Source organism: Akebia trifoliata, chromosome 15 (genome assembly GCF_017979445.1).
Source record: "Akebia trifoliata isolate Shusen 1 chromosome 15, ASM1797944v1, whole genome shotgun sequence".
Taxonomy (NCBI): domain Eukaryota; kingdom Viridiplantae; phylum Streptophyta; class Magnoliopsida; order Ranunculales; family Lardizabalaceae; genus Akebia; species Akebia trifoliata.
Window position 1 is genome coordinate 5,418,008 of NC_141389.1, and position 23,252 is coordinate 5,441,259.

A 23,252-nucleotide genomic window follows, 5' to 3' on the forward strand; every position below is an offset into this window, starting at 1 on the left:
AGTCTCTTTGTATTTAGGTTATATTTTCTTTTTCATATTCAATTGGATTATGCAGAATCAATAAAACAGTAGCTTCCTCTTTTTTCTTGGGATTGTTTAACACTTTTAACACTCTAAAACTTTTTAGCCTAGAGGTTGTACATATTGATCTCTCTAGGAACTGCATTGATGTTATTAGTATCTCAAAATTTAGGATCATCGACAAATCCTCTTCTTCCATCTCAACCCATTTATACCGTTTCCCATCCAGGTAGGTTGGCAGTAGCTTCATTTATCATCTTTATCAATGTGACCTGAAAATGTATATGACTTGTTAAGAAAATATTAAATATAGACAGAAAAATATAAAGACAAAGGTGGAATTGCTTTTTGGTTTGTAGTACTGAATATAAACATAAGTTGCAGTTATTAGAAATGGAACAAATATAACAATCATTGAAACATAGGAACGATAAACATAATTGATATGTTTTCAGTTCACAGTGATAATTATATTCAAGTAGTCTCTCTCTCTTTCTCTCTCTCTCTCACACACTCTACATGTTGGGACCCCTTTGATCCATAGAGTAAATTTACATTTTCCAAATAATTACTGTTTTTCTAGCATCCAAAAGAATGTGATTGGTTAGAGAGTTACATCAGATTGGTGAACTAAAGCAAGATAAAATCTGCTTAAAACGTTACCCTCTCCATATATGGATAGAAGGGCTGTCCATTCTAGGTACCCAACATTGACTTAAAATCTGCTTAAAACTAAAGCAAGATAAAATAGAAGTGTTTTAGTTAAAATTTTGCATATACTTATTTAATCCAATGACCAAACTAAATTAAAGTGAACAAACATACAACTTACACATTAGGTTAAGAAAAACAATTAAAATGCAATATTGAATAATGTAAAAATAAAAATAAAAAAATTGACACCATTGTTATGATCCTCGGATTTGAAGCAATTGAAAACTATCTCGCTATTAGTGGCATTATTCTTTGAATAACACATTGGTGAAAACGTATATAAGTTAAAGGGTCTCTGCAAAATTATATTTTTCTCAAATGTAAGTAATTGATTCACTATGCCATGAACATTGAAAAAAGGAAAAAGGAGAGATAATCACACCAAGTACACAAAATAATAAAGAAAAACCAAAACCAATCCCGCAAAGAAGAAAATAGAGCTAAATGAGATCGACTATCATGGATACCATGGAGTGATTATCTGTGTCAGAATCATATCAAGTAACGAATTATTACCATCTTGGATCCCATGAGATGAAATTAGAACCAAGGATGAAATTAAGAGAAGTTAAATTAACCAATTGAGTTCAACAGGGGAACAACAATTTGCTGCAAGAAGTGCTTGAGAATGATCAAAGGGATTAAAAGAAAAATAAACTAGCAACTTTCATAAAGGACATCAAAGTGATCTTGACAATGGCAAAGATAATATTCCTAACTCGAGACACCTCTAAACCAATTAAAATTTAATCTATAACTGAGCACAATAACTATGATCTCATGAGTTGTATCATGACTAAATCGACTAAACATTTCAACTTCTTGATTCTTTTCTAGATTTTGTACTCATTGGTGAGCTCATTTGTGATGGATTTTCTTACTATAGGAAGAACTAACCATCGTGGTTTTTGGAGCTTGATAGTACTGGTAAACAAGGAAGTACTGTAAATCAAGCCACGCCAAGGGTATTTTTGTAATTTCAGTAATATTATGTAATACCTTAGTTAGGTTTCTTGAGGTACTTATATTTCTCATTTTTTGGTGAAAGGGTATAATCTGAAATTGCGAGTTTTCTCTTCATAGTGGAATCGTGTGATCTGTGGACTTACCTCGATCTTGAAGGAACCACGTAAAATCTGTGTGTTTCTTTGTGTGATTGTATCTTGTGTTTGTTTTTTGATTCGTTTCTTGTTTCGATTGCACTTATTTTTCTTAACAATTGGTATTAAAACCAAGTTTTAGTTCGAGTGGGAACAATAGCCAAAGAGAAGATAAGAATCGAGAAGTTCAATGGTTCAAACTTTGGACTGTGGGAGATGCAAATTGATGATGTTCTTTATCAGAAAGGCTTTTATCGTCTTCTAGGAGGAAATACTAAGAAATCAACGAACATGACAAATGAAGATTGAGAGATCTCGATAGAAAATCCCTGGGTACCATTTGATTATCTTCACTTTGTCTGTGGCTTTCAATATCTCTAAGGAGAAGACTACAGTAGATTTTATGGCCATTTTGTCAAGGATGTACGAGAAATTGTTTACCTCAAACAAAGTTTTCTTGATGAAAAGGTTATTCAACATAAAGATGGTTGACGGTGATAGTGTAGTTGAGCATCTAAACGAATTCAATACAATCACAACATAGTTGGAATCCATTGAGATTATCTTTGAATAGAAATCAGGGCTCTACTAATTTTATGTGGATTACCAAATAGTTGGGATAGTCTGGTAATAACTGTGAGCAGTTCTTCTAGTTCCGATAAATTAAAGTTTGATGATGTTGTTGGCATCATCTTAAACTAGGAAGCTCGTAGAAATCTTCGAGATCAGCTGATACTTCAGGAAATGCTTTGAATGCGAAGGAAAGAGTAAAGGCCGATCAATTTCGAAAAAGGGCATGTCGAAAACACCACAGGCAAAAAGGGTCACTTCAAAAGAGATTGCAAACCTGCAAAGAAACCTAAAGTAATCAAAAATCAAAAAGGTAAATTATCTATTAACCTTTTTGATGGTAGTGATTCCGATACATTGACCTTATTTGTTTCCTTACACATGGACACATAGATAGTAGATTCTAGAGCATTATTCCATAGAGGCATTCTATAGAACTATGTATAAGATGATTTTGGTAGAGTATATCTCAAGGACAATAAGCCTTGCAGCATTGTTGGTAAGGGTGATATGTATATAAATCTGTCGAATGAGATGTCTTTATAGTTAAAAAATGTGAGCATGTTCCATAGTTGAAGAAGAATCTGATTTTAGTAGGATAGCTTGGATAGTTTGGATACTCACCATGTTCTTAGGTGAATTCTGGAAGATGATCTAAGAGTTTATGATGGTAACTTGTGGCAAGAAAAAGGGGACTCTTTATGTTACATCTGGGACCTATAGTTATATAGTAGTGATTTCTACAGGTGTGAATGCTAATACTTGACATCGTAGGCTTGGGCATATGGCTAAGAAGAGGATGAAGGTAATGTACACCAAGGGTAAATTATCTAGGCTAAAGGAGGCGAATTTAGACTTTTGTGAATACTACATATTTGAAAAATAAGAGAATGTGAGTTTCTCAAAAGTTGGAAAGACTCCAAAATTAGAGAAATTGGAGTTAGTTCACACTGATGTATGGGAGTGAACCAAAATTTCTTCTCTTTGTGGTTTTCTTTATTTTGTCACCTTTATCGATGACAACACAAAAAAACGCTAGATTTATTTTCTAAAATAGAAGTCTAATGTATTTGGCGTATTCAAAAAGTGGAAAGCCTTGGTTGAGAATGACATTGGGTTGAGATTCAAGTGTTGGAGATCAAACAATGGTGGAAAGAATTACAGTGACGAATTTAAAGACTAGTATGAACATATTGGGATTAGAAGACAAAACACTATTCCTAATAAGCCTCAACAGAATGGTATCATAGAATGCAAAAATCAAACCATTTTAGAGTGCACCAAGAGTATGAGAATACATGCTGAGTTGCTAAAATCATTTTGGACAGATACTATGAACACTACTGCATACTTGATCAATAAAGGACCCTTGGTTCCTTTGAAGTTTGATCTACCAAAAAAACCTTTGATAGAAAAAGATGTTAATTTATCCCATTTACAAATTTTGATTGTACCTCTTATGTCCACATCGATTCTAATGAAAGGAGCAAGTTAGATCCTAAGTCTAAGAAATGTATTTTCATTGGATATGTCATTGATGAAGAATATGAAAAAAAGTGTATTTTCATTGAGTATGGAATTAGAAGTAAGAATATCATATTTAATGAAAATTCAATGTATATGAAGAATATGAAAAGAAGAGAAGCTATTACAAATTCCAGGGATAATGGGCATGTTGAGTTTGGTGATGCACCATTTAGAGATGTGTTTAGGTTGGTGAATGAAAATACACAGGAAGAAACTCAAGATTATATCACTCAAGTTCCTCTACCTGAACCTAGAAGATCTACTAGAGTTACACAAGGAAAGACTCAAACTCGATATATTTCTTCTATCCATTATTTACTACTAACAGACAATGGTGAACCAGAGTGTTATAATGAAGCTAGGCAGGTTGAGACCAAAGTTAAGTGGGAGCAGACAATGGATGATGAGATGAACTCATTATCCACAAACCAAACTTGGGATTTGGTTGAGCTACCCAAGGACAAGGAGGCTTTGCATAACAAATGGATTTACAAATTAAAGGAAGAACATGATGGAACCAAAAGATACAAGGGCAGATTAGTTGTGAAGGAATTTCAACAAAAGGCAAGTGTCAATTATACAAATATTTTCTTCCCTATTGTAAAATTGTGTACCATCAAACCCGTTTTAAGTATTGTTGCAGTAAAAAACTTTCATAAAAAATAACTAGTTCTGAAGATAACTTTTCTTCATGGTGATTTGAATGAAGACATTTACATGAAGCAACCACGGGGATATTTGGCACCAGAGAATGAAAAATTGGTATGTAAACTAAAAAAAAGTTTGTATGGGTTGAAACAGGCACCTAGATAGTGGTACATCATGTTTGATAACTTTATGTCTTGTAGTAGGTATACAAGATGTAATGTTGATCACTATTTTTCTTTCAAGAAGTTTGATGACTCTTACATCATTCTTCTCTTGTATGTAAATGATATTCTTATTATAGGATAAAATATGACTGAAATAACAAAGCTAAAGAAACAATTTTCTAAAGAGTTTTTCTATGATGAATTTGGATGCATCAAAATAAATCCTTGGTATGCAGTTAGCAGAGATAGGAAGAATAGAAGATTGTGGTTATCTCAAGTACAATACATTGAAAAAGTACTAAAGAGGTTCAATATGGATCATGCTAAGCCAATGAGTGATCAGGATCTAGAAAGTGATTTCTAGAGTCCTAATTACATAGACTTCATCAGTAAATTATACACTAAACCCTCTAATTAGATATAGTTCATTGTTAGTACATAATAATTCTTATTTTCAATTTAGTTATGTATTTCAGTACTAATTACTATTATTTAGGTGTAACAAGAAATATTCGCAAAATTTTCAAGACAAGTCAAAAAAATCCGAAGTTACCACTATAATCTAGGATCCAAAATAAGATCAAGGAACAAAATTCAAGTCATTTGGGCCCACTTGGACCGTGGTGCCTTGATTAATGGCAGCGGCGTGGTCAAGTCAGTGAATCCAATCTCAAGGTTTGTGCAGGAGCTTGGTGGCTGAATACCATTCGTATTGAAGTAGGTTTTTAAGTTATTGTAATTTTAGAATGTTTCTAAAGTCCTAATTCCCACAAGAAATCCAAATCTGATCTCTTTATAAATAGGAGCTCAGGTTAAAGGGTATCTCATCTCATCTCCCTTAAAGATCTCTCATCTCTTTTGAGATCAACTTTTCTTCTTCTATTCTGTTAATTTTAGATTTTTAAATTTTAAATTTTTTCTTTCTTAGTTTAAAGATTGTAAGGAGACTCTGCCAATTTCAGAATCAAGAGCAATAAAAAAGAATTCTTTTCTCTCATATCTATTCCCTTTTCTTTTGTATTTATTTTATTTATTGTTCTTGTGATGATTATTGGCTAAACTTTTCATTAGATCAATTGAGGAAGTCGGAGAAAGATTTTATCAATGTTTCGTTGTTCTTATAATGATTGCTTCATAGTTTTATTGTGATAATTGTTAAGTTAGTATTATCGGATTAAATATTGATTGTTTCTCAAAGTTTTGATGATTCATTCTTTGACAAGTTCAAGGTAAAACATGCTTCACAGAGAACAATTAATACTTGTCTTATAATCTTGGCTTAATTCCTCGCATACTTTCAATATTGTTTCTATTATAACTGTTTGATTTTCCAATCCATAAACATTAGTTTTGTTTAGTGGATCGAGATATATATAGAACTATAAATTGATGATAAAGCTTATGAAGGTAGAACCGACTGATCTACACTTCTTTATAGTATTTTTAATCCATTTTTCTTTAGTAGTTTATGGTAGATAATTCCATCTCGAAAATTATTTTTCAATTGCTTGTTAAAATTGGATTGGATTTAAAGTAGAAAGATTTTTAGATTAACGTTGTATTTGTGGTTCGACCTTTTGCTTACCAAGATTTTCTTTTATTCTTATTTTATCATCATCTATACCTCGAACAAATTAGCATTGCTACTAGGGATACCGGTGTAATCCAATATCTTTTATCCGAAAATCTGATTCGATTTTCTTTTGATCAAAATTTTTATTTCAGAAAAATTTGAAAAAAATACCACTAGATTCCTAAAGTCAATACAAACAAAACACTAAAATTTGAGCTAATTTCATCAGAAATTTTCCACGACGCCTAAGTCAATTGAGGCACCGCGGTCAAACCTTGAGATTCGCGCTTTAAATTTTTATAGAATATGTTTTTAGACTTTTGGATTCTAATGAGTACATAAATTTTCTGGAATTTTAATTTTAATTTTTCTTTTATTTTTAGCCAAAGGATTCGACAAGGAGCAATGTGGTTGGAAAATTTTATTCCACCACCCGAATCTGATTCTTTGACGAATAAGCAATAACTTTTTTTTTTAGTTTCTGTTTAGAATAGAACTATAGTAAGATTTTCTTTTAAAAGTTTTAATTTATTTTTAGAATTTAATTTTAATTAATCCAAGAGGGCTCGAATTGTCATAGAATTAAGGGAAGATGACAATGGGACATAACTGTCTCGGCTCCTTGAGTTCATATACCAAGTTTGGTCTCAGTGGCCCGAGTCAACTTAACTCGATCAATGCCCGTCTAGAATAGGAAGTAAAACTCAAAACCCCTACGTAACTCTTGTAAGTGGGTTTTTGTATTAAATTTGAGTAAGTTGACTGCACACTTCCAACTACATATTAGTAAAAAAAGAACCCTTATAAGGATGGTGCGAACAAAATAAGAATCAAATTTCATCACCAAATTCTTGCCCTATTAGGCAGGCCAATAGGCGTAATTCTAAAAATTCTTATTGGATGTCGACACCTAGTTCATTCGACCAACCATACCACGAAAATAATTGGTTTCCCTCGGATACCATGTTTTGTCAGAATGAGTTCACTCAAAGTAGTCATTTTGGTAACCATGATGATTTGTATATGCACGACACCTCGATGATGAACCAAATCATAATTTCCCAATAATCCTATGATTTTCACCAATTTTTCGATTATAGAGCTACAGAGCCTGAGTCAAGATCCACTCATTCATATTTGTCTTCTCCTCAATCTTCATCATTAGCGTCCATGATAACTGAGTTCTTATTTCAACAACAACAACAATAGCTCAATCAACTACAACAGTTCATCCAAATCCAACAACAACAACTCTAAGACATTTGTCAAGCGTTAGTCAAAATGGAGTCTTAGTTGAATCACCTTGTATTACTTTTAGAAGAAGGGCAAATTGATCAATTCAAAACTGAGGATATTTTAATCCTGAAAATTCCACTATTTTTTCAAAATAACCTTAGTAACCAGTTCCATTATTTTGAGGATTTCGATGATTGTCTATCAATAACTGATAACCCTTTCTCAATAGAAATTCAAATACAAACCACTGAGGTTACAATTCCAACCGAAACAATGATGAAAATCCAACTCGATCCGCTTACTGTGCCTTTAGAAAAAAGAAAGAATGATCAATTTTCAAATGAGATAATCCCCGAAAGTCAAATTGTGTCTCAAATTTTCAATAAGCAAGTTGATTGTATAAATTTGACTAAGGAAATTAATCAACCATCAAAGGAGACTGTTGTACAAGAGGAATCAAGAATCAACTCTAATTTGTTAACCACACCAATTTCAACCACTGCTGATCTAACTTCTTATCCCATTCAGCTTATCATTTCACAAAATTGTAAACACCTTGTCTATCTTACAACTTCTATTCTCTTTGAAAATATGATGATTAAAAATTATTTCGAAAAAGTAATGACAATAAGAACTGAGGACAAACGAGGAATGTTGATTATTTTAAAAAATCATTTTCATGTCCTAATGATGATTCTAATTTGTCTTCCTACTATTTGAGGTGGGAAGTCGATCACCGTGTCTGTAAAATTAGATGCTAAGAAAATTCCTAAGAATCGAACCTTTTGATAGGTTCAACTGAAGACATTAAACTTAGCACTGCTTGAGAGGCAACCCATGTGTTTTTATTTGTTTTTAGTAATATCGTTAGGATTTCTTTTCTTATAATTTTAAACTTTCACGTAAACCTTAATCTCCATCTCTTTTTTTTTTCCCAAGCCAACTCTTAATCAAACCAATCAATCAGAACTACTAGGACTGTCGACTAATCAACTATTATTGATTGAGTAGCAAAGATAGATAATGGCCTACATTGAGGAAAAGAAGGCACATCCTAATGCACGGGCCGTCAAGAGTTTAGATTTTGATTAGGATATCTTTTTTAGATTAGGATTTTATTTTTTTTTTAGATTATAATATTTTTAATTTCTTAGTTAAGTTATTTTTCAATTCTTAAGTAGGATGTCTTTTGTGCAAATCTGTTTCGAAAATTATCATTGTTATAACTCTCACTCTTTTCAGATAAATTGTAACAAGAGTTTGCAAATTAATGTCCATCCGTTTTAGGTGTGATCTTTCTCTCTTTTTTTACTACTGTTTATTGATTACAATATGTCATTAGGTTTGAGCGTGTTAGGTTAGCTCACAATTGCATTACATTTCATTGCTAGTTTAATTTCATATTTTCAGAAAAAAATAAAAAATATTTAACACTTGCAAAATATTTTCTTCAAAATCTTTGTATGTACTTTTCATTTATGAATTTCAAATTTCAGGTTCATGTAATTTTTTATCATGAGTTCTTTTTTGTTATTCCTCATCAAGAAAATAAAAAAAATTACTTTGAAAATTCCCGACACTTTTGAATGAGTTACTAAAAAAGTTTGACTATCTTCTGGAACAAGTGTTGACCATTTTCTCTACTTGAGTGTTAGAAGAAACCAAATCGAGTGAACTATGACTTTCTTATCCTTTGGTTAGTTGGTTAGAAGAAAAACAGAATTGGATTTAGTATGACTTGGACAATAACCATAGGATTAGACTGAGTACCTTGAAAAGGGTTACCAGTTTTTTTTTTAAAAATGGTGATTAGGCAGGAATATCACAAATAAAGTCCCTTAGAGGTATTAAAGTGAATATCCATACCTCTCACAATCCTTGATAGAATGCTTAGTTTTGAATTAGAACTTAGATAGAACCGACCATTCTTAGCAGTTAGGAAGTGAAATCTTATTCTCGAAGAGATGTTACTTTTAAAAGAAAAACCAGAAAAATTACACGAACACTCAAGTTATCTTTAAAAATTTTTAAAGTGAAGAATGGAAACTAGAATTTTGCTCAAATGTATGGACTTTTGACTGATTTATGAAATGTCGTTATGTTTACCTTACATACTTTGATTTTGATTTTAATATTTTTAAAATGTTTAAATTTTGTGGATATATTCTCTGCAAATCCTCACGAGTCAAACTCATCTACCAGGAGTTTAAGGATTTGTTGCATCCGCTAAATGCAATCATATAACCTACGAAAATAGTTTATACTTTAAAATTTTACATTACTTTTGCTCAAAACTAGCAAAATCTAGATTTGAGGGTGTGATCAAAACCTAAAAAGTGATTTCTAGAACCATAATTACATAGACTTTATCAGTAAATTATACACTAAACCCTCTAATTAGATATAGTTCATTGTTAGTCCATAATAATTCTTATTTTCAATTTAATTATATATTTTGAAACTAATTATTGTTATTTACGTTTAACAAGAAATACTCGCAAAGTTTCAAGGTAAATCAGAAAAATCCAAAGTTATCATTGTAATCCAAGATCCAAAATAAGACCAAGGACCAAAATTTAAGTCATTTGGTCCCATTTGGACCACGGTGCCTTGGTCAATGGCAGTGACATGGTCAAGTCGGTGAGTCCAACCTTGAGGTTTATGCAAGAGCTTGTCGGCTGAATACCATTTGTATTGAAATAGGGTTTTTGAGTTATTGTAATTTTGGAATATTTTTGAAATCCTAAATCCCACAAGAAACTCTAATCTGGTCTCTCTATAAATAGGAGACCAAACTAAAGGGTCTCTCATCTCATCTCCCCCTAAGATCTCTCATCTCTCTTGAGATCAACTTTTCTTCTTCGATTCTTTTAGTGTTAGATTTTTATATTTTATATTTTTTCTTTCTTAGTTAGAAGATTGTAAGGTTACTGTGCTAGTTTCATAATCAAGAGCAATAAAGAAGAATTTTTTTCCTCATATCTATTTCCTTTTTTTTATGTTTATTTTATTTATTGTTCTTGCGATGATTATTGGCTAAACTCTCCGTTATATCCATTGAGGAAGTTGGAGTAAGATTTTATCAATTTTTCATTGTTCTCATGATAACTGCTTCATAGTTTTATTGTGATAATTGTTAAGTTCGTATTATCGAATTAAATATTGATTGTTTCTCAAAGTTTTGATGGTTCATTTTTTAATAAGTTCAAGATGAATCATGCTTCACAAATAACAATTAATACTTGTCCTATAATCTTGGCTTAATTTATCATATACTTTCAATCTTGTTTTTATTATAACTGTTTAACTTTCCGATCCACAAACCTTAGCTTTGTTTAATAGATCGAGATAAATAGAGAACTATAAATCATTGATAAAGCTTGTGAAGGTGGATCCGACTGATCTACACTTCTTCATAGTATTTTTAATCCCTTTTTTCTTTAGTGGTTTATGTTATAGACAGTTCCATCTTGAAAATTATTTTTAAATTGCTTGTTAAAATTGAATTAGATTTAAAGCAAAAAGATTTTTGGATTAACATTGTCTCTCTGGTTCGACCCTTGCTTGCCAAGGTTTTCTTTTGTTTTTATTTTATCATCATTTATAGCTAATCATTTTGTGCTTTCAAGAAGGTAAGAAATGACTACAAATGAGGAGCGAGAATACACGTCAAAGGTACCATATGCTTTAGTAATTTGTAGCCTTATGTATGTTGTGGAATTTACTAAACCAGACATTGCACAAGCAATGAGTGTTGTAAATAGAGTTATGAATAATCCAAGCAAGGAGTATTGGAAGACTGTGTAGAAGATTATGAGAAGTTTGAGGGGTACCACAGATCTATCTTTATGTTATAATGGAGCAAAGATTAGTCTACAGGGGTATGTTGATTCTGATATGGCAAGAGACCCAAATGGCAAAAAAAGTACCACAGGTTATGTCTTTACATTGGGTAGTGCAACGGTGAGTTGGATTTCAAGATTGCAGAAGATAGTTATTCTCTCGACTACAGAAACAAAATATGTTGCAGTTACAAATGCGTGTAAGGAAATTGTATGGCTTCAATCTCTTTTGAAGGAGTTGGGTAAGGTGCCAGATGATTGTAAGTTGCACAATGATAGTCAGAGGGAAATTCACTTAGTAAGGAACTCAACATTTCATTCGAGGACGAAGTATATTGACATCAGGTATCACTTTATACATTTACTTCTAGAGAAGGGGGTGTTTACTTTGGAAAATATTAACACAAGTGTGAATCTTGCAAATATGTTCACCAAATTAGTTACTCTTAAGAAGTTGGAGACTTGTTCAGCTTTTATTAGACTTCAAGCTTAGAAGACAAGGATGATTCACATTGAGTTTGTTATCGAAGCTTTACTTTTTAGATGCATCATGTTTAGTTGGAGATATTCTTGATTAGTCTTCAAGTGGGAGATTGTTGTGGTCTGTGTAGCCTGATAGTGCTAGTCAAGCATGAGGTATTGTAAATCAAGCCACACCTTCACCTAAGGATATTTTCGTAATTTCACTACTATTATGTAAAACCCTAGTTAGGTTTCGTTGGGTATTTATATTTCTCATTTTTTGGTGAAAGGGTGTAATCTATAACTGTGAGTTTTCTTTTCACAATGGAATCGGTGTGATATGTGGACGTACCTCAATCTTGAGGGAACCACATAAAATCTGTGTTTATTTGTGTGATTGCAACTTGTGTTTGTTTTTCAATTCATTTTCTTGTTTCAATCGCATCTATTTTTCTTAACATTAACTTCTTGCTCTTGATGAATATATTGTGTGAAGCTACAATCTGCTTCAACCTCTATGCACATCCTAGCATAAGAAAGCATGGATCTACTTGCAACGGAGTTATCCATACGGATAGGAGATCAAATCATGTTCAAACAATTAGAGGACCTGAAGAAGAGGGGGAGTTGATGTAATCTTATCCAAAATGGAATAGATGACAACATATTCCTCGAAGGTTTAATCTCTAGGGACCAATTTTGGAGAATGAGAGAACGACCTCCTAATGAAGATTCATCCATGAATGACCAAACCTAAAGATAATTGATACAAACTGAAAACTAGAAAGCAGATTGCTTACATGTCTTGCGATCTCCGAAGACAGAAACAAAAACCATGATTTTTTAAAAGGTTTTTCTAGATACCTATGTTTACAAGAATATAGAGTCTAACAAGAAGTAATCAGCGTCCAAGAAACGACGGATAATTTTCCAATAATTCTCTCACCAAGAATCCAAGAAAATGAAGCAAATCATTACTAAGCATCTCGTTGACAGGACGTTCATGAATAAATAATATTCTCTGTAGAAACGCGAAATTCCCAGAGCTACTCTCTCTTAAATAGGCCCTCCCCTCTGAACAAAATCCTAACAAACTTCTTACATTTTAACTATTTGACATAACCAGCAATTGGTTTAGATCCTACTTCAATTGTTAGTTCACATCCAATAAAGGAAAATGTGGCCTACACTACAACATAAAGGCCGAAACTTTCTGAAGATCATGACGAAGGTATCTACAGATATCCCCTCCCAAGTATGATCAATTATGCAATCTTTATATGTGATTAAAAAGTTAATTGACTATAGACATACCACACTTTCAGGAACTCCAGGAGGTGGCAAGGAGAAATTTCTTGGCGGAGGATGCCGAAGATACGCTCTCTTGTCAAATCGCCAGTCCGAAATTTTTAGAACTTTTAGCTCACCCTGAAAATGGAACAAGTCCGAAATTTTCTTAACTTTTAGGTCACCCTGAAATTGGACCAAATTCGATGCAAAAACAAAGAAATGGAAATGGATCTAAAGAAATGCAGATGAACATGTGTGGCACCACAGAATTCACATACAGATGAACGCAAATACAAGAAGCAAGGGCAAAACAATGCATGAGCATATAGTTGAAATATCATGGTTTTATAATGATTTCAGCATGGGGATGGGTGAATACCCTTTACCTTTGAATTGAAATTACATTCATTAGTGAAGTGAATGATGAACTTTTTCCCAACCTTGACATCATATGGAGGCTGTAATCAAACATGTCAAGAACTCGTTAGCACAACCTCTAGAGATATAGCAATGTCCACACCTAAAATTTTCAGTGTTTTACGCAAATGGATAAAACATTTTAAAAATTACGTAAACAAGTACGTTTTCAAAATGTTTATAAAACAGAAGAATTTATTGATTTTTGAGAACATAAAATTGTATGGCATTTTGCAATTTGAGTGAAATGGTCTTCATTCTTGTTAAACTAAATATTTAATTGACATATCCTATCTAAAACTGTAAATTTTATTGCATAGTCAAAATCATATATATATATTCTTTTTCAAGAAATACTGTTTCTTTTATAACAAAAATGGATAATCTATCCATCCATATAAATGTTTTGAATATGTATCTGGTCACATGAAATCATGAATCCTCACATCCGCTTACATTTTTCACCTGCAATTATCTTTCCCTACATGTAAGTGTGTGTGGAGAGGATCGGATTTAGGTATAACATTCCCAACCTGTAGCATAAAATCTTTAGGAAGAATATGCTTCACACCATGCAACGCGGATGCAATACCATACCCATACCTAGTAATAGGATACCAATGCAAACGCAAAAAGAATTATATAAGAACACTTAGGATTGGAAGTTATAGTTGAAATTAACTAAGAAGATATATATACAAAATCATTCCAAAAGTTCTCTCACATTTCTAGCACCCAGCCAAATTCTTCTCTAGTCTCCTTGTCTTTATTCATTTCTATTGAGACATTCTTCCATGTGGGTGCAATTTTCTTCAGCAAGGACTGTAATAGGTAATTTAGTTGACACCAAATGTGATTATCCAATTTCACATACAAGCAACAAAATTATGGCACATTAGAAAATCCCTAAAAGGATAATAGAGATGATGTTGATGATAATATTAATTGATATTTATTTCTTTCCTTTATCTAAGTCATCATATAAAATTTTAATCCAATTGGGATAAGTTCTCTTTATTGACCAATAAATAAGGGATATGGGTCATTTTTTATGAGAAGGTTTTTCTTCTTCTAGGGTTTGAGAAAGGTAGGGCCATGGGTGTACAAAGATTTCAGGGGCTTCATTTTGGGTTAAAACTAAAGGTTTTTCTTATAGTTTTCTCATTTGATTTTCATAGTGAAGAAATATGATCACAACCTGTATACGTAGGCTTTAAATAGGAGACAAGTAAATCTTGGTGTTCAATATTTTTTTTTAATATTTATTGCCTTTTGCTATATTTTTCGTTCATCGTGTCAACAGGTTACCTCCAAAAATTTCAACAATAATGATAATATCAATAAATAAACATTTGACGTGAATGAAAATTTGAAATGTAGAAGGATGAGTAGCTCTGTGGTTACTAGTTTGAGAAATTGAAGGGATTTCTTGAGGGTGATCCAAATCTTTTCTTAGAATTTCTAAGATGAAGATCATCCATCGATTCTCCCGTGTGGTTCTCCAATTCATTGTTAGTCTCTTAGAAAGCCATGGATTCTACCAAAAAGGTCCAACCCAAAAATTCATTCTATACACTTCTTTCTTGAGCTTGGGCATTGCAGGGATTAACAAGTCTACATTCAAGCTCAGAAAGAATCAATGGATGTCGGGTAAACTAAAATTTACCTCCATAGGAGATACGGAAAATTGGAAGAGAAATTCAGCAATTGGAAAGGGGTCCCCAACCCTAGCTTACCAATCAAAAAAGAAGATCATGCATCTGTGCTCTCAAGAAGATCATGCATTTGTGTTGTGTAAATGTCTTGTATTCTCTTGCGCTACGCATAACTATGGGGATGCAGGGGGTAGTGCCACCACGAAGGTACGAAAAGGGCAATCGTGTAATATTTTTTTAAGTGTTTTCTATTTTTGAGGGGTTTTTATTTTCGGGAGTTTTACATGTTTTTGTAACTCTCGATTATATAAATAGAGATCACTAGGTCTGCAAAACTTATAAGAAAATAGTTATTGTTCTTGTTATCTTCCCTGGACGTAGACACATTGCCGAACCACATAAATCCTTGTGTCTTGTGCAATTGGGCCGGTTATCTTTGCTATTTCATTTTTCAAACAATGCATTTGAATTTTTTTCAGAAATTTAAAAAATTAATAAGTAGGGATTAATTTTCACAATCATAATAGTTTCCTTATCCAAAAAAAAAAAAAAAAAACCTTGGGATATATAATTGAGAAATAGAATATAAATGGCCTAGCAAGTCAATTTGATCCAACTAATTTACCAAACAATATTAGCAACAAAACGGTCTACCTTCTTCATGATTACAGGAGAACTGCCAATTTGTTGAATATTTGTCACAGGGCCTTTCTTAAAAGGATAGAACTTCCTCATTAATTTCTCATGCGCAAAAGGCTGAATATAGAAAAATGTGTATGCTGCTGGATGTGCTCCACGTGCGAAGTTAGGCAGAGGATTTATAAATATGTGATCAGGTTCTGCCATCAGTATATATCTGTAATGGTCATATAACACAAAAACTTTAGGTTTTTGTTTTTTTTTTAATACAAGAAAAAAATATAGGTAATTCAAAGTATAAAGTGAACTTACTCTTCCTCAATTGCTGCTTTCTCCAGCCATTGTATGAAGGCCCATGGTCTATTTAAGACTATATATCCCTAGAAACAACATTTGAGTACAATGTGAAAGAAAATATTATGAACCTACGAGAGAAAGACATGAATTCGACCCCATTAGCTTTTGGTTTATTTAATAAGTTCGAATTCTCCCAAGGGGTGGCTGGGGGAACAGGGTTACCACCTAGGAACCTAAGAAGAAGGTCTTATATATATAGTGAAAGACCCATAGAGTGGACCTTGTTGAAAACAACAGAAGAAGAGACCTAAGGGGAAAGTACTATCTAAGGGTTCCAAAAATCTATGGAAGTCGACTGCAGATTGACTGTAGTTGTCTGATATGATCCCTAGAGAAAAAAACGTAACCTAATCTCCATACAATTAACGCCTTAGCTTTTGTGTTTGTACAGTTTCATAACAGAAAATTAATAGACATGATCCAAGAGATAGTGCATGATTACTATCTCTTTTTAACAATAATATATTATTGTATGTTGTTTCATTTTGCAAAGGGGGTGAAAACGCCCATATTTGACGGGCCAAGGCCATTGAATTTCATAAATTTTGACTGACCAAAGCATTGAATTTTTCATTGTATAAATTTTTTTTTTTCAACGAGTTGAAACCGTCAAATTAATGGAGGATGGGAGAAATTTGATTGCTCTAAGCCATCAAATCAGGGAACATAAAAAGTTTCACTGGCTTTGGGCCGTTGAAATTCGATTTGTAAAATTCGTGGGCACTAGCCCGTCAAATTTTCCAGTTTTCACCTAGTGTGATAACTTTTAAGTTTTAAACAAGTTATAATTATAAATAATGTAGGGCAGTTTCCCTTTTATACCAATTTGGTTTAACTAGAGTGAACCGAGATATTAATTCAAATTAAAAATATTCCGTTACATGCGTAATAAAATAAACAGGAAAACCAAAATCTGACCATTTTTAACGATTAGTATAACGGTGTTGTGGTAATCTCACCTAAAATGTTGTAATCTTTTAAATTTAATTAGTTTTCATGTAATGGTATTAAAGTAATTTTAAATTAACATCGTACAATAAATATATTCATCCTTGTTGGTAAGTATTTTCAAAACTTATATAGAGATATGTAAACTCAAGAAGGTTTGTATGTTTTTTTTTATAAAAAAAATTCTAATAATTAAGCTGATTTTTGTGTTATAAGAAGAAAAATTAAAAGGATAATACCTATAGGATACATGCTAATTGAATGGGTAACTATATAATCTCCCATGAAGAAAAAATTTCAAAGGGAAATACCCTTGAGATGCACACCGAATGAAAGGGATAGCCAAAAAAATAAAAATAATTCGAAGATAGCCATATAAAACACAAGAAGTTATATATATATATATTCCTTGTCGTGGGTATCCCGCCTTCGGGTGAGATTAATCCCACGGTCAAGGGCGGATTTACAATGAGGGCAGTGGGGGCACTTGCCCTCACAAGAATCTTAGAAGTCAAGAAGGTCATAGCTATTGTGAATTATATTGCACCCACAAAAATTTTACCCTCTTAGTTGCCCCTACAACAAAAATTTCCCCACATGAGCAAATTCCTTATTCCGCACGTGCCCAAAGTCATATACACTGCCACGTTGAAAAGTCCTACGTGCAACTAGTTGAGTTGATGGTAGGGTGATCCCAAGGAATTCATTGCTTCATGGGTTTCACACACTTGACATACCTGAGATCAAGGCTTGGCTTGCCACTACGCTAACCTCTTGGGTTTAACAAGTTTTGTATGTATTGTCATAATTTCACCAAGAATGTAACTACAGAAAGACAATATATATATATGGATAGCGTTCAAGGGCAAACTTTTTAGCAAACTTTTTGGCAAAACATTTTTCAAAACATGGGTTAGAGGTTTTGGAATGGGCTGATTTTTGGTGAGGATGATCTCTACGGTGAGGAGATTATCCTCACCAAAAATCAGCCCATTCCAAAACTTCTAACCCATGTTTACCAGCTGAAAAATCGTGGACCGTCTATTTTTTGTAAACTGTTTTTGATGGGGTTAGAAGTTTTGGAATGGGCTGATTTTTGGTGATGATGATCTCCTCACCGTAGAGATCATCCTTGCCAAAAATCAGCCCATTCCAAAACCTCTAACTCATGTTTTGAAAAATGTTTTGCCAAAAAGTTTGCTAAAAAGTTGGCCATTGAACGCCCCCGTATATATATATATATAATATATATATATATAATATATATATATATATATATTATATATATTTGGGTCAGGTTCCGTAGACACATAAAGCTACTCATAAAGCTACAACGTTTTTGTCTTATATGGTTAAAAAGGTACAGAATGGGCTGATTTTTGTGAGGATGATCTCTGTGGTGAGGAGATCATCCTTGAAAAAAATTATTTCATTCCAAAACTTCTAACCCCATCAAAAGTGATTTACAAAAATTGGACGGTCTAAAATTTTTCATAGTAGGTTGATTTTTGGCAAAGATGATCTCTTCACCATAGAGATCATCCTCACAAAAAATCAGCCCATTCCAAACATTTTTGCCCATATAAGACAAAACACATTGTAGCTTTATGTGTATACGGATCCTAATCCTATATATATATATACATGGGTTGGATTCCATATGTACATATATCTACAACATGTTTTGTCCTATGTGGCTAAAAGTTCTGGATTAAGCTGATTTTTGGCGATGATGATCTCTATGATGAGGAGATCATCCTCATCCAAAATCGGCTCAATCCAAAATTTTTAATCTTGTCAAAAGTGATTTACAAAAAATTGACAGTCCACGATTCTTCAACTCATAAATATAGGGTTAGAAGTGTTAGAATTGTCTGATTTTTGAAGAGGATGATCTCCTCATCATAGAGATCATCCTCGCCAAAAATCAGCTCAATCCAAAACTTTTAGCCCACAGGACAAAACACGTTGTAGATATATGAGTAGATATGTGTGTGCACGGATCCTGATATATTGGAAACCAAGTAATGTAATTAATAAAAGAATTCTCACCATATCTTGACCATATGGAAGAGGATCAACCACAAATGTTGGAATCTCATCCATGAGGTTATCAGGTTTTCCAGAATGCAGAATCCTGGTGTATCCACCCATATCATCTGATCCAGGCATCTCCTTCACTCTCTTATACCAATAGTACATAATTCGACATTGCCATTTACTGTAAGAGGTATCAACTGCGGTGACCGCGACATGGAAAGGTCTTTTCACATTCTTCTGATGAATCTGAATTATAGGTTGAGAAGATGTCGACAAACTGGTGGTGGTTCTATTGTGAATCACTATCTTTATCAAGTTATAAGTCCCAAAGAAGAACCCTAGCATCCCAAGAACCACAAATAGAGATGATGCCCTTGATTCGCTTTTCTTTTTTATCATGGTGACGGGTTCTTAGCTTACTGTTTAAAAAAATATGAATGATCTGAGTTGTTCCAAGTAACCTAATGTTTCTGTAGATGAAAATTGTTCCAAGATACGAAAAGATTAACTCCCACAAGAATGAATATTTGATAATCAAACTGTAACTAAAACACAATCAGAGGGAAGGATAATGTGGAAATTGTGCAGTTCAAGCTAGTAAAGGCCTGCAGGAAGAAATTAAATCCCAGAAGATAAATCGAATCTAGAAAATTGTTTCAGTTTGGATGAAATAAAATTGAAAAAATCTACTAAATTCTAAAATGGGACGTGTTTGGAGGACATCTAAAACTGACAACTATTTTTACATAACCACCCGAATGCTATACATTTTTTCAATGCTTTCTACAACACAGCCAAAAGCAGTTGGATCTTATAAAATGGATGACATCCAAAAAATAGTAAAAATAATTGTCACTTGTAGATGTCCCTAGAATGCCATCTTTGTAAAATATAGTCTACATAACAGAAGTTGATCAAGTTTCTTTAAAGGATAATGGAAACACAAACATGGATTCAACCTAAAGAAACAAATGGGTACCAAAAAATAAAAACAGAGAGAGAGAGAGACAGTGTGTGTGCATGCCTTACCACTGAAAAGAAATGGACGGTCAAAGAGGTCAACATAGAGATATCAGAACAAATAAGTCGATTGGAGAGAGGATAATTAGCCTGAGCTAAGTCGGAGAGAGCTTGAGGGAGAGAGAGGAAACATAGACGTTTCTTTCTCTTTTACATATTTTTAATTTATTGTGTAATTGTATAATACGTTTTATTTTGTTATTCACTGTTACTTAAATGCGTGATGCTAAATGCACGCTATGCTTGGCCATCGCCCCTGAGCTCTTTTCTCTCTCACGCCCAGAGTGAAAAAAAGTAAATTTTCTTATTTGATAAGCTTGTGATATTCAAAAATATGATTGGATGCAATGGAGTTGTAGAAGACAAAATTATATGAAATTAATAAATAAATAAATAATTAAAATAGTTATTTTTCCCCATTGAATTTTATTTTTAAATTTCAGTGCACGTTGGATGTCCATTTTCAACACTTCTGATCAAGTTCAAAAAATAATATTTAATTTTTTTTTTTTTTTAATATGAATATTTTCATGAAATCTAAAAGGCTTGTTAGATTGTCAATGTGATAATCAATGTAGGCCCACCAACCCTTCTTAAGATTTGAAATTTAAAAATAAATAAATATATTGGTAGCGGGTAAAAGAGAGAAGCTCTATCTATTGCTGATGTCATAACACTACATATCAAACATAGGGGAGTCAATGGGTTGGTTCCAATTCGGTTCCTAAGGAATTTAGAATCATAACTATTACTATTAGTTCAGTTCCAGTTCTTGTCGGTTCTGGGTTTGATTCCAAAAGAAATGGAACTAGAACCAAAACCGCCAAAAATCACGGGTACTCATCAATTCCGGTTCTCAAGAATTGAATGAGAAAAAAAGTATTTCAAATCATTATAACAAAAACTTTCCTTCAAAAAATTAATACATTATCAACAAAATTATGAACTTAGTTATAATTTGTTATACTAAAGATACAAATTAATTATTATTTTTCAAAAATAAAAAATTTATCTATGTTAAAAGTAATAAATTTTTAGAAGAATAACTCATTTTAAGCTTCAATTGATAATTTATACTAAAAATTGAAGAATTGTATATAACATGCATTTATTTTGAAATAAAAAATACCTTAAATCTTCTATAGTATGGAAATAAATCAGTTCTGGGTACCCACGGTTCGGTTCCAGTTCCTATCGGTTCGATTACATTTTAGACCCGGCTCTAATCGGTTCCAATAAAAAGGGATCCGGAGCTAGGGTCTTCAATTTTTGTTCTGATTCTAGGTGGATTTCAGTTAAATAGGTACCCATTGACACCCCTAGTCAAACGTTTGGTGGGCTGTGAACCAACACATCAAGGGTGTTAGGGGCGTTGGCCAAAATTGGCGTCAATTTAGCATTTCTCTATTTAAATTTATATTTTAAACATGAGAAATATTAAAAGGACGCTAACTTTGGCTAACTCCCTATGACGTATTGGCTCATAGTCGAACAAACGTTTGACAAGTGGTGCAATGACTTCAACAATAGAGAGAGTTTCTCTCTCTTCCCCGTTGCCCACATTTATTTTTTTAGATTTCAAATCTTAAAAAGGGTCAGTGGGCGCACAATGATTATCACATTGACAATCCAACAACACAGTATTTTAGATTTCATGAAATATTTCATATTTAAAAAATTATTTTAAAATATTGTTTTTCGAGCTTGATCAAAGGTGTTGAAAATGGACAACCACCGAGCACTTAAATTTAAAAATAAAATTCAACAGTCAAAAATAACTATTTAAATATATATTTTTTAAAAATTTATATAATTTTGTCCTCTATAACTCCATTGCATCAAATCATGTTTTTAAATGTCACAAAATGATCAAATCAGAATGTTTGTTTTTTTCACTATGGGCACTAGAGAGAAAGGGGTGTCAGGGGCGTTAGCAAAACACAACGTGCATTTAGCATGTAACACCCCGAATTTTTAATTCGTATCTCGAGGAAAAAATAAATAGTGGAATTGTAAGAAAATCTTGAAAGTGGGACTTAGGGTAAAACTGTAGGACCTTGTTCTGATCATTTTTAATGGAATCTGACATCACCATTAGATTTAAAATGATCGAAAAACATAGTTTAGCCTGTAAGCACGCTCAAATGCGAGTTCAAATATAAAAGTTGCAAAATCCTCGATTATCGGGTCGGACCAGGGTAAAACAGTGACTTTTTGTTAGAGTAATAATTTTTAAAATTCGATCATATCATTGGGTTCATAACGAAAAATTATTCAACATGGACTATTTATTTGTCATTTTTGGAGATCAGGAAGTTAAATTATCGCCAAAAACGAAAACGACATCAAGTTTATGGGTCACGTCAGGCCAAAAATGTAAATTTTTTATGGAGACATAATTTGTAGAAATTGACTATACCATTAGATCCGGAATGAAAAATTAGGCGAAATAGAGTATTCGTTTATCAGTTTTGGAGACCAAATGACCAAGTTATCGTCGATCAAAACAATAGGCGAAATATCGAATTCGTCCCAAATATTATATAAATAATATTAAATTTTTTTTTTAATCTCATCTTCCCCAACGCGTCCATACGGCCGAGACATATAAAATCGAAATTTTTTTTTCTCTATGATCTTCCACCTCAGATCTCTCACAAACGGCTCACCGTCGACGATCGACGCAGAAGGGAGAAATGTCTGTAGCTACTTTCTCTACAAAACCCATCCAACCTTTCTTCATTTCACTTTCTATTTCACCCGATATCGTCAAAAATCAGCCGTATTTGGATACGGAAATTTCGAAACTTTAACCTCAGATTTCGTCTGTTTCGGGGTCAAATCGCTTTCCAACGCAGAAGGGAGAAACGTTCGCAGCCTCATTCTCTACATAACCCAACCAAGTTCCTTCCCTTTTCTCGTCTTTTTCACCCCGTATAGTCAAAAATCAGCCGTATTTTTATACGGAGATTTTCGTAGCTTCGACCTCGGTTTTCATCGATTTCGGGGTCAAACCGTCTTTCGCCATA

General features: G+C 32.9%; 1 protein-coding gene and 1 pseudogene across 2 annotated transcripts; both read right to left on the reverse strand.

The window, feature by feature from the left end:
- Positions 1–97: 97 nt before the first annotated feature.
- LOC147384071 (hydroxyproline O-arabinosyltransferase RDN1-like) lies at positions 98–14,338 on the reverse strand. Its single transcript, XM_086426285.1, has 5 exons — positions 14,289–14,338; positions 14,098–14,167; positions 13,534–13,605; positions 13,172–13,285; positions 98–293 (listed from the first exon to the last, which is right to left on the reverse strand). Exons 1-5 carry the CDS (start codon positions 14,336–14,338, stop codon positions 231–233), a joined length of 369 nt encoding a protein of 122 aa, XP_086282411.1. The 3' UTR covers positions 98–230.
- Positions 14,339–15,840: 1,502 nt separating this feature from the next.
- On the reverse strand, positions 15,841–19,613 carry LOC147384072 (hydroxyproline O-arabinosyltransferase PLENTY pseudogene; annotated as a pseudogene). The gene is made up of 3 exons (XR_015172899.1): positions 19,216–19,613; positions 16,171–16,238; positions 15,841–16,075 (listed from the first exon to the last, which is right to left on the reverse strand). The product of XR_015172899.1 is annotated as a hydroxyproline O-arabinosyltransferase PLENTY pseudogene (transcript).
- Positions 19,614–23,252: the final 3,639 nt, after the last annotated feature.

Bases quoted from the DNA above. Each gene is read 5' to 3' on its own strand.
- LOC147384071 (XM_086426285.1), bottom strand. From the start codon at position 14,338: ATGAATAAAGACAAGGAGACTAGAGAAGAATTTGGCTGGGTGCTAGAA. The intron at 14,168-14,288 runs GTGAGAGAACTT...TCCTATTACTAG, and splicing joins TTTGGCTGGGTGCTAGAAAT to GTATGGGTATGGTATTGCAT. The intron at 294-13,171 runs GTATGTCTATAG...ATACATTTTCAG, and splicing joins CTGGAGTTCCTGAAAGTGTG to GTCACATTGATAAAGATGAT.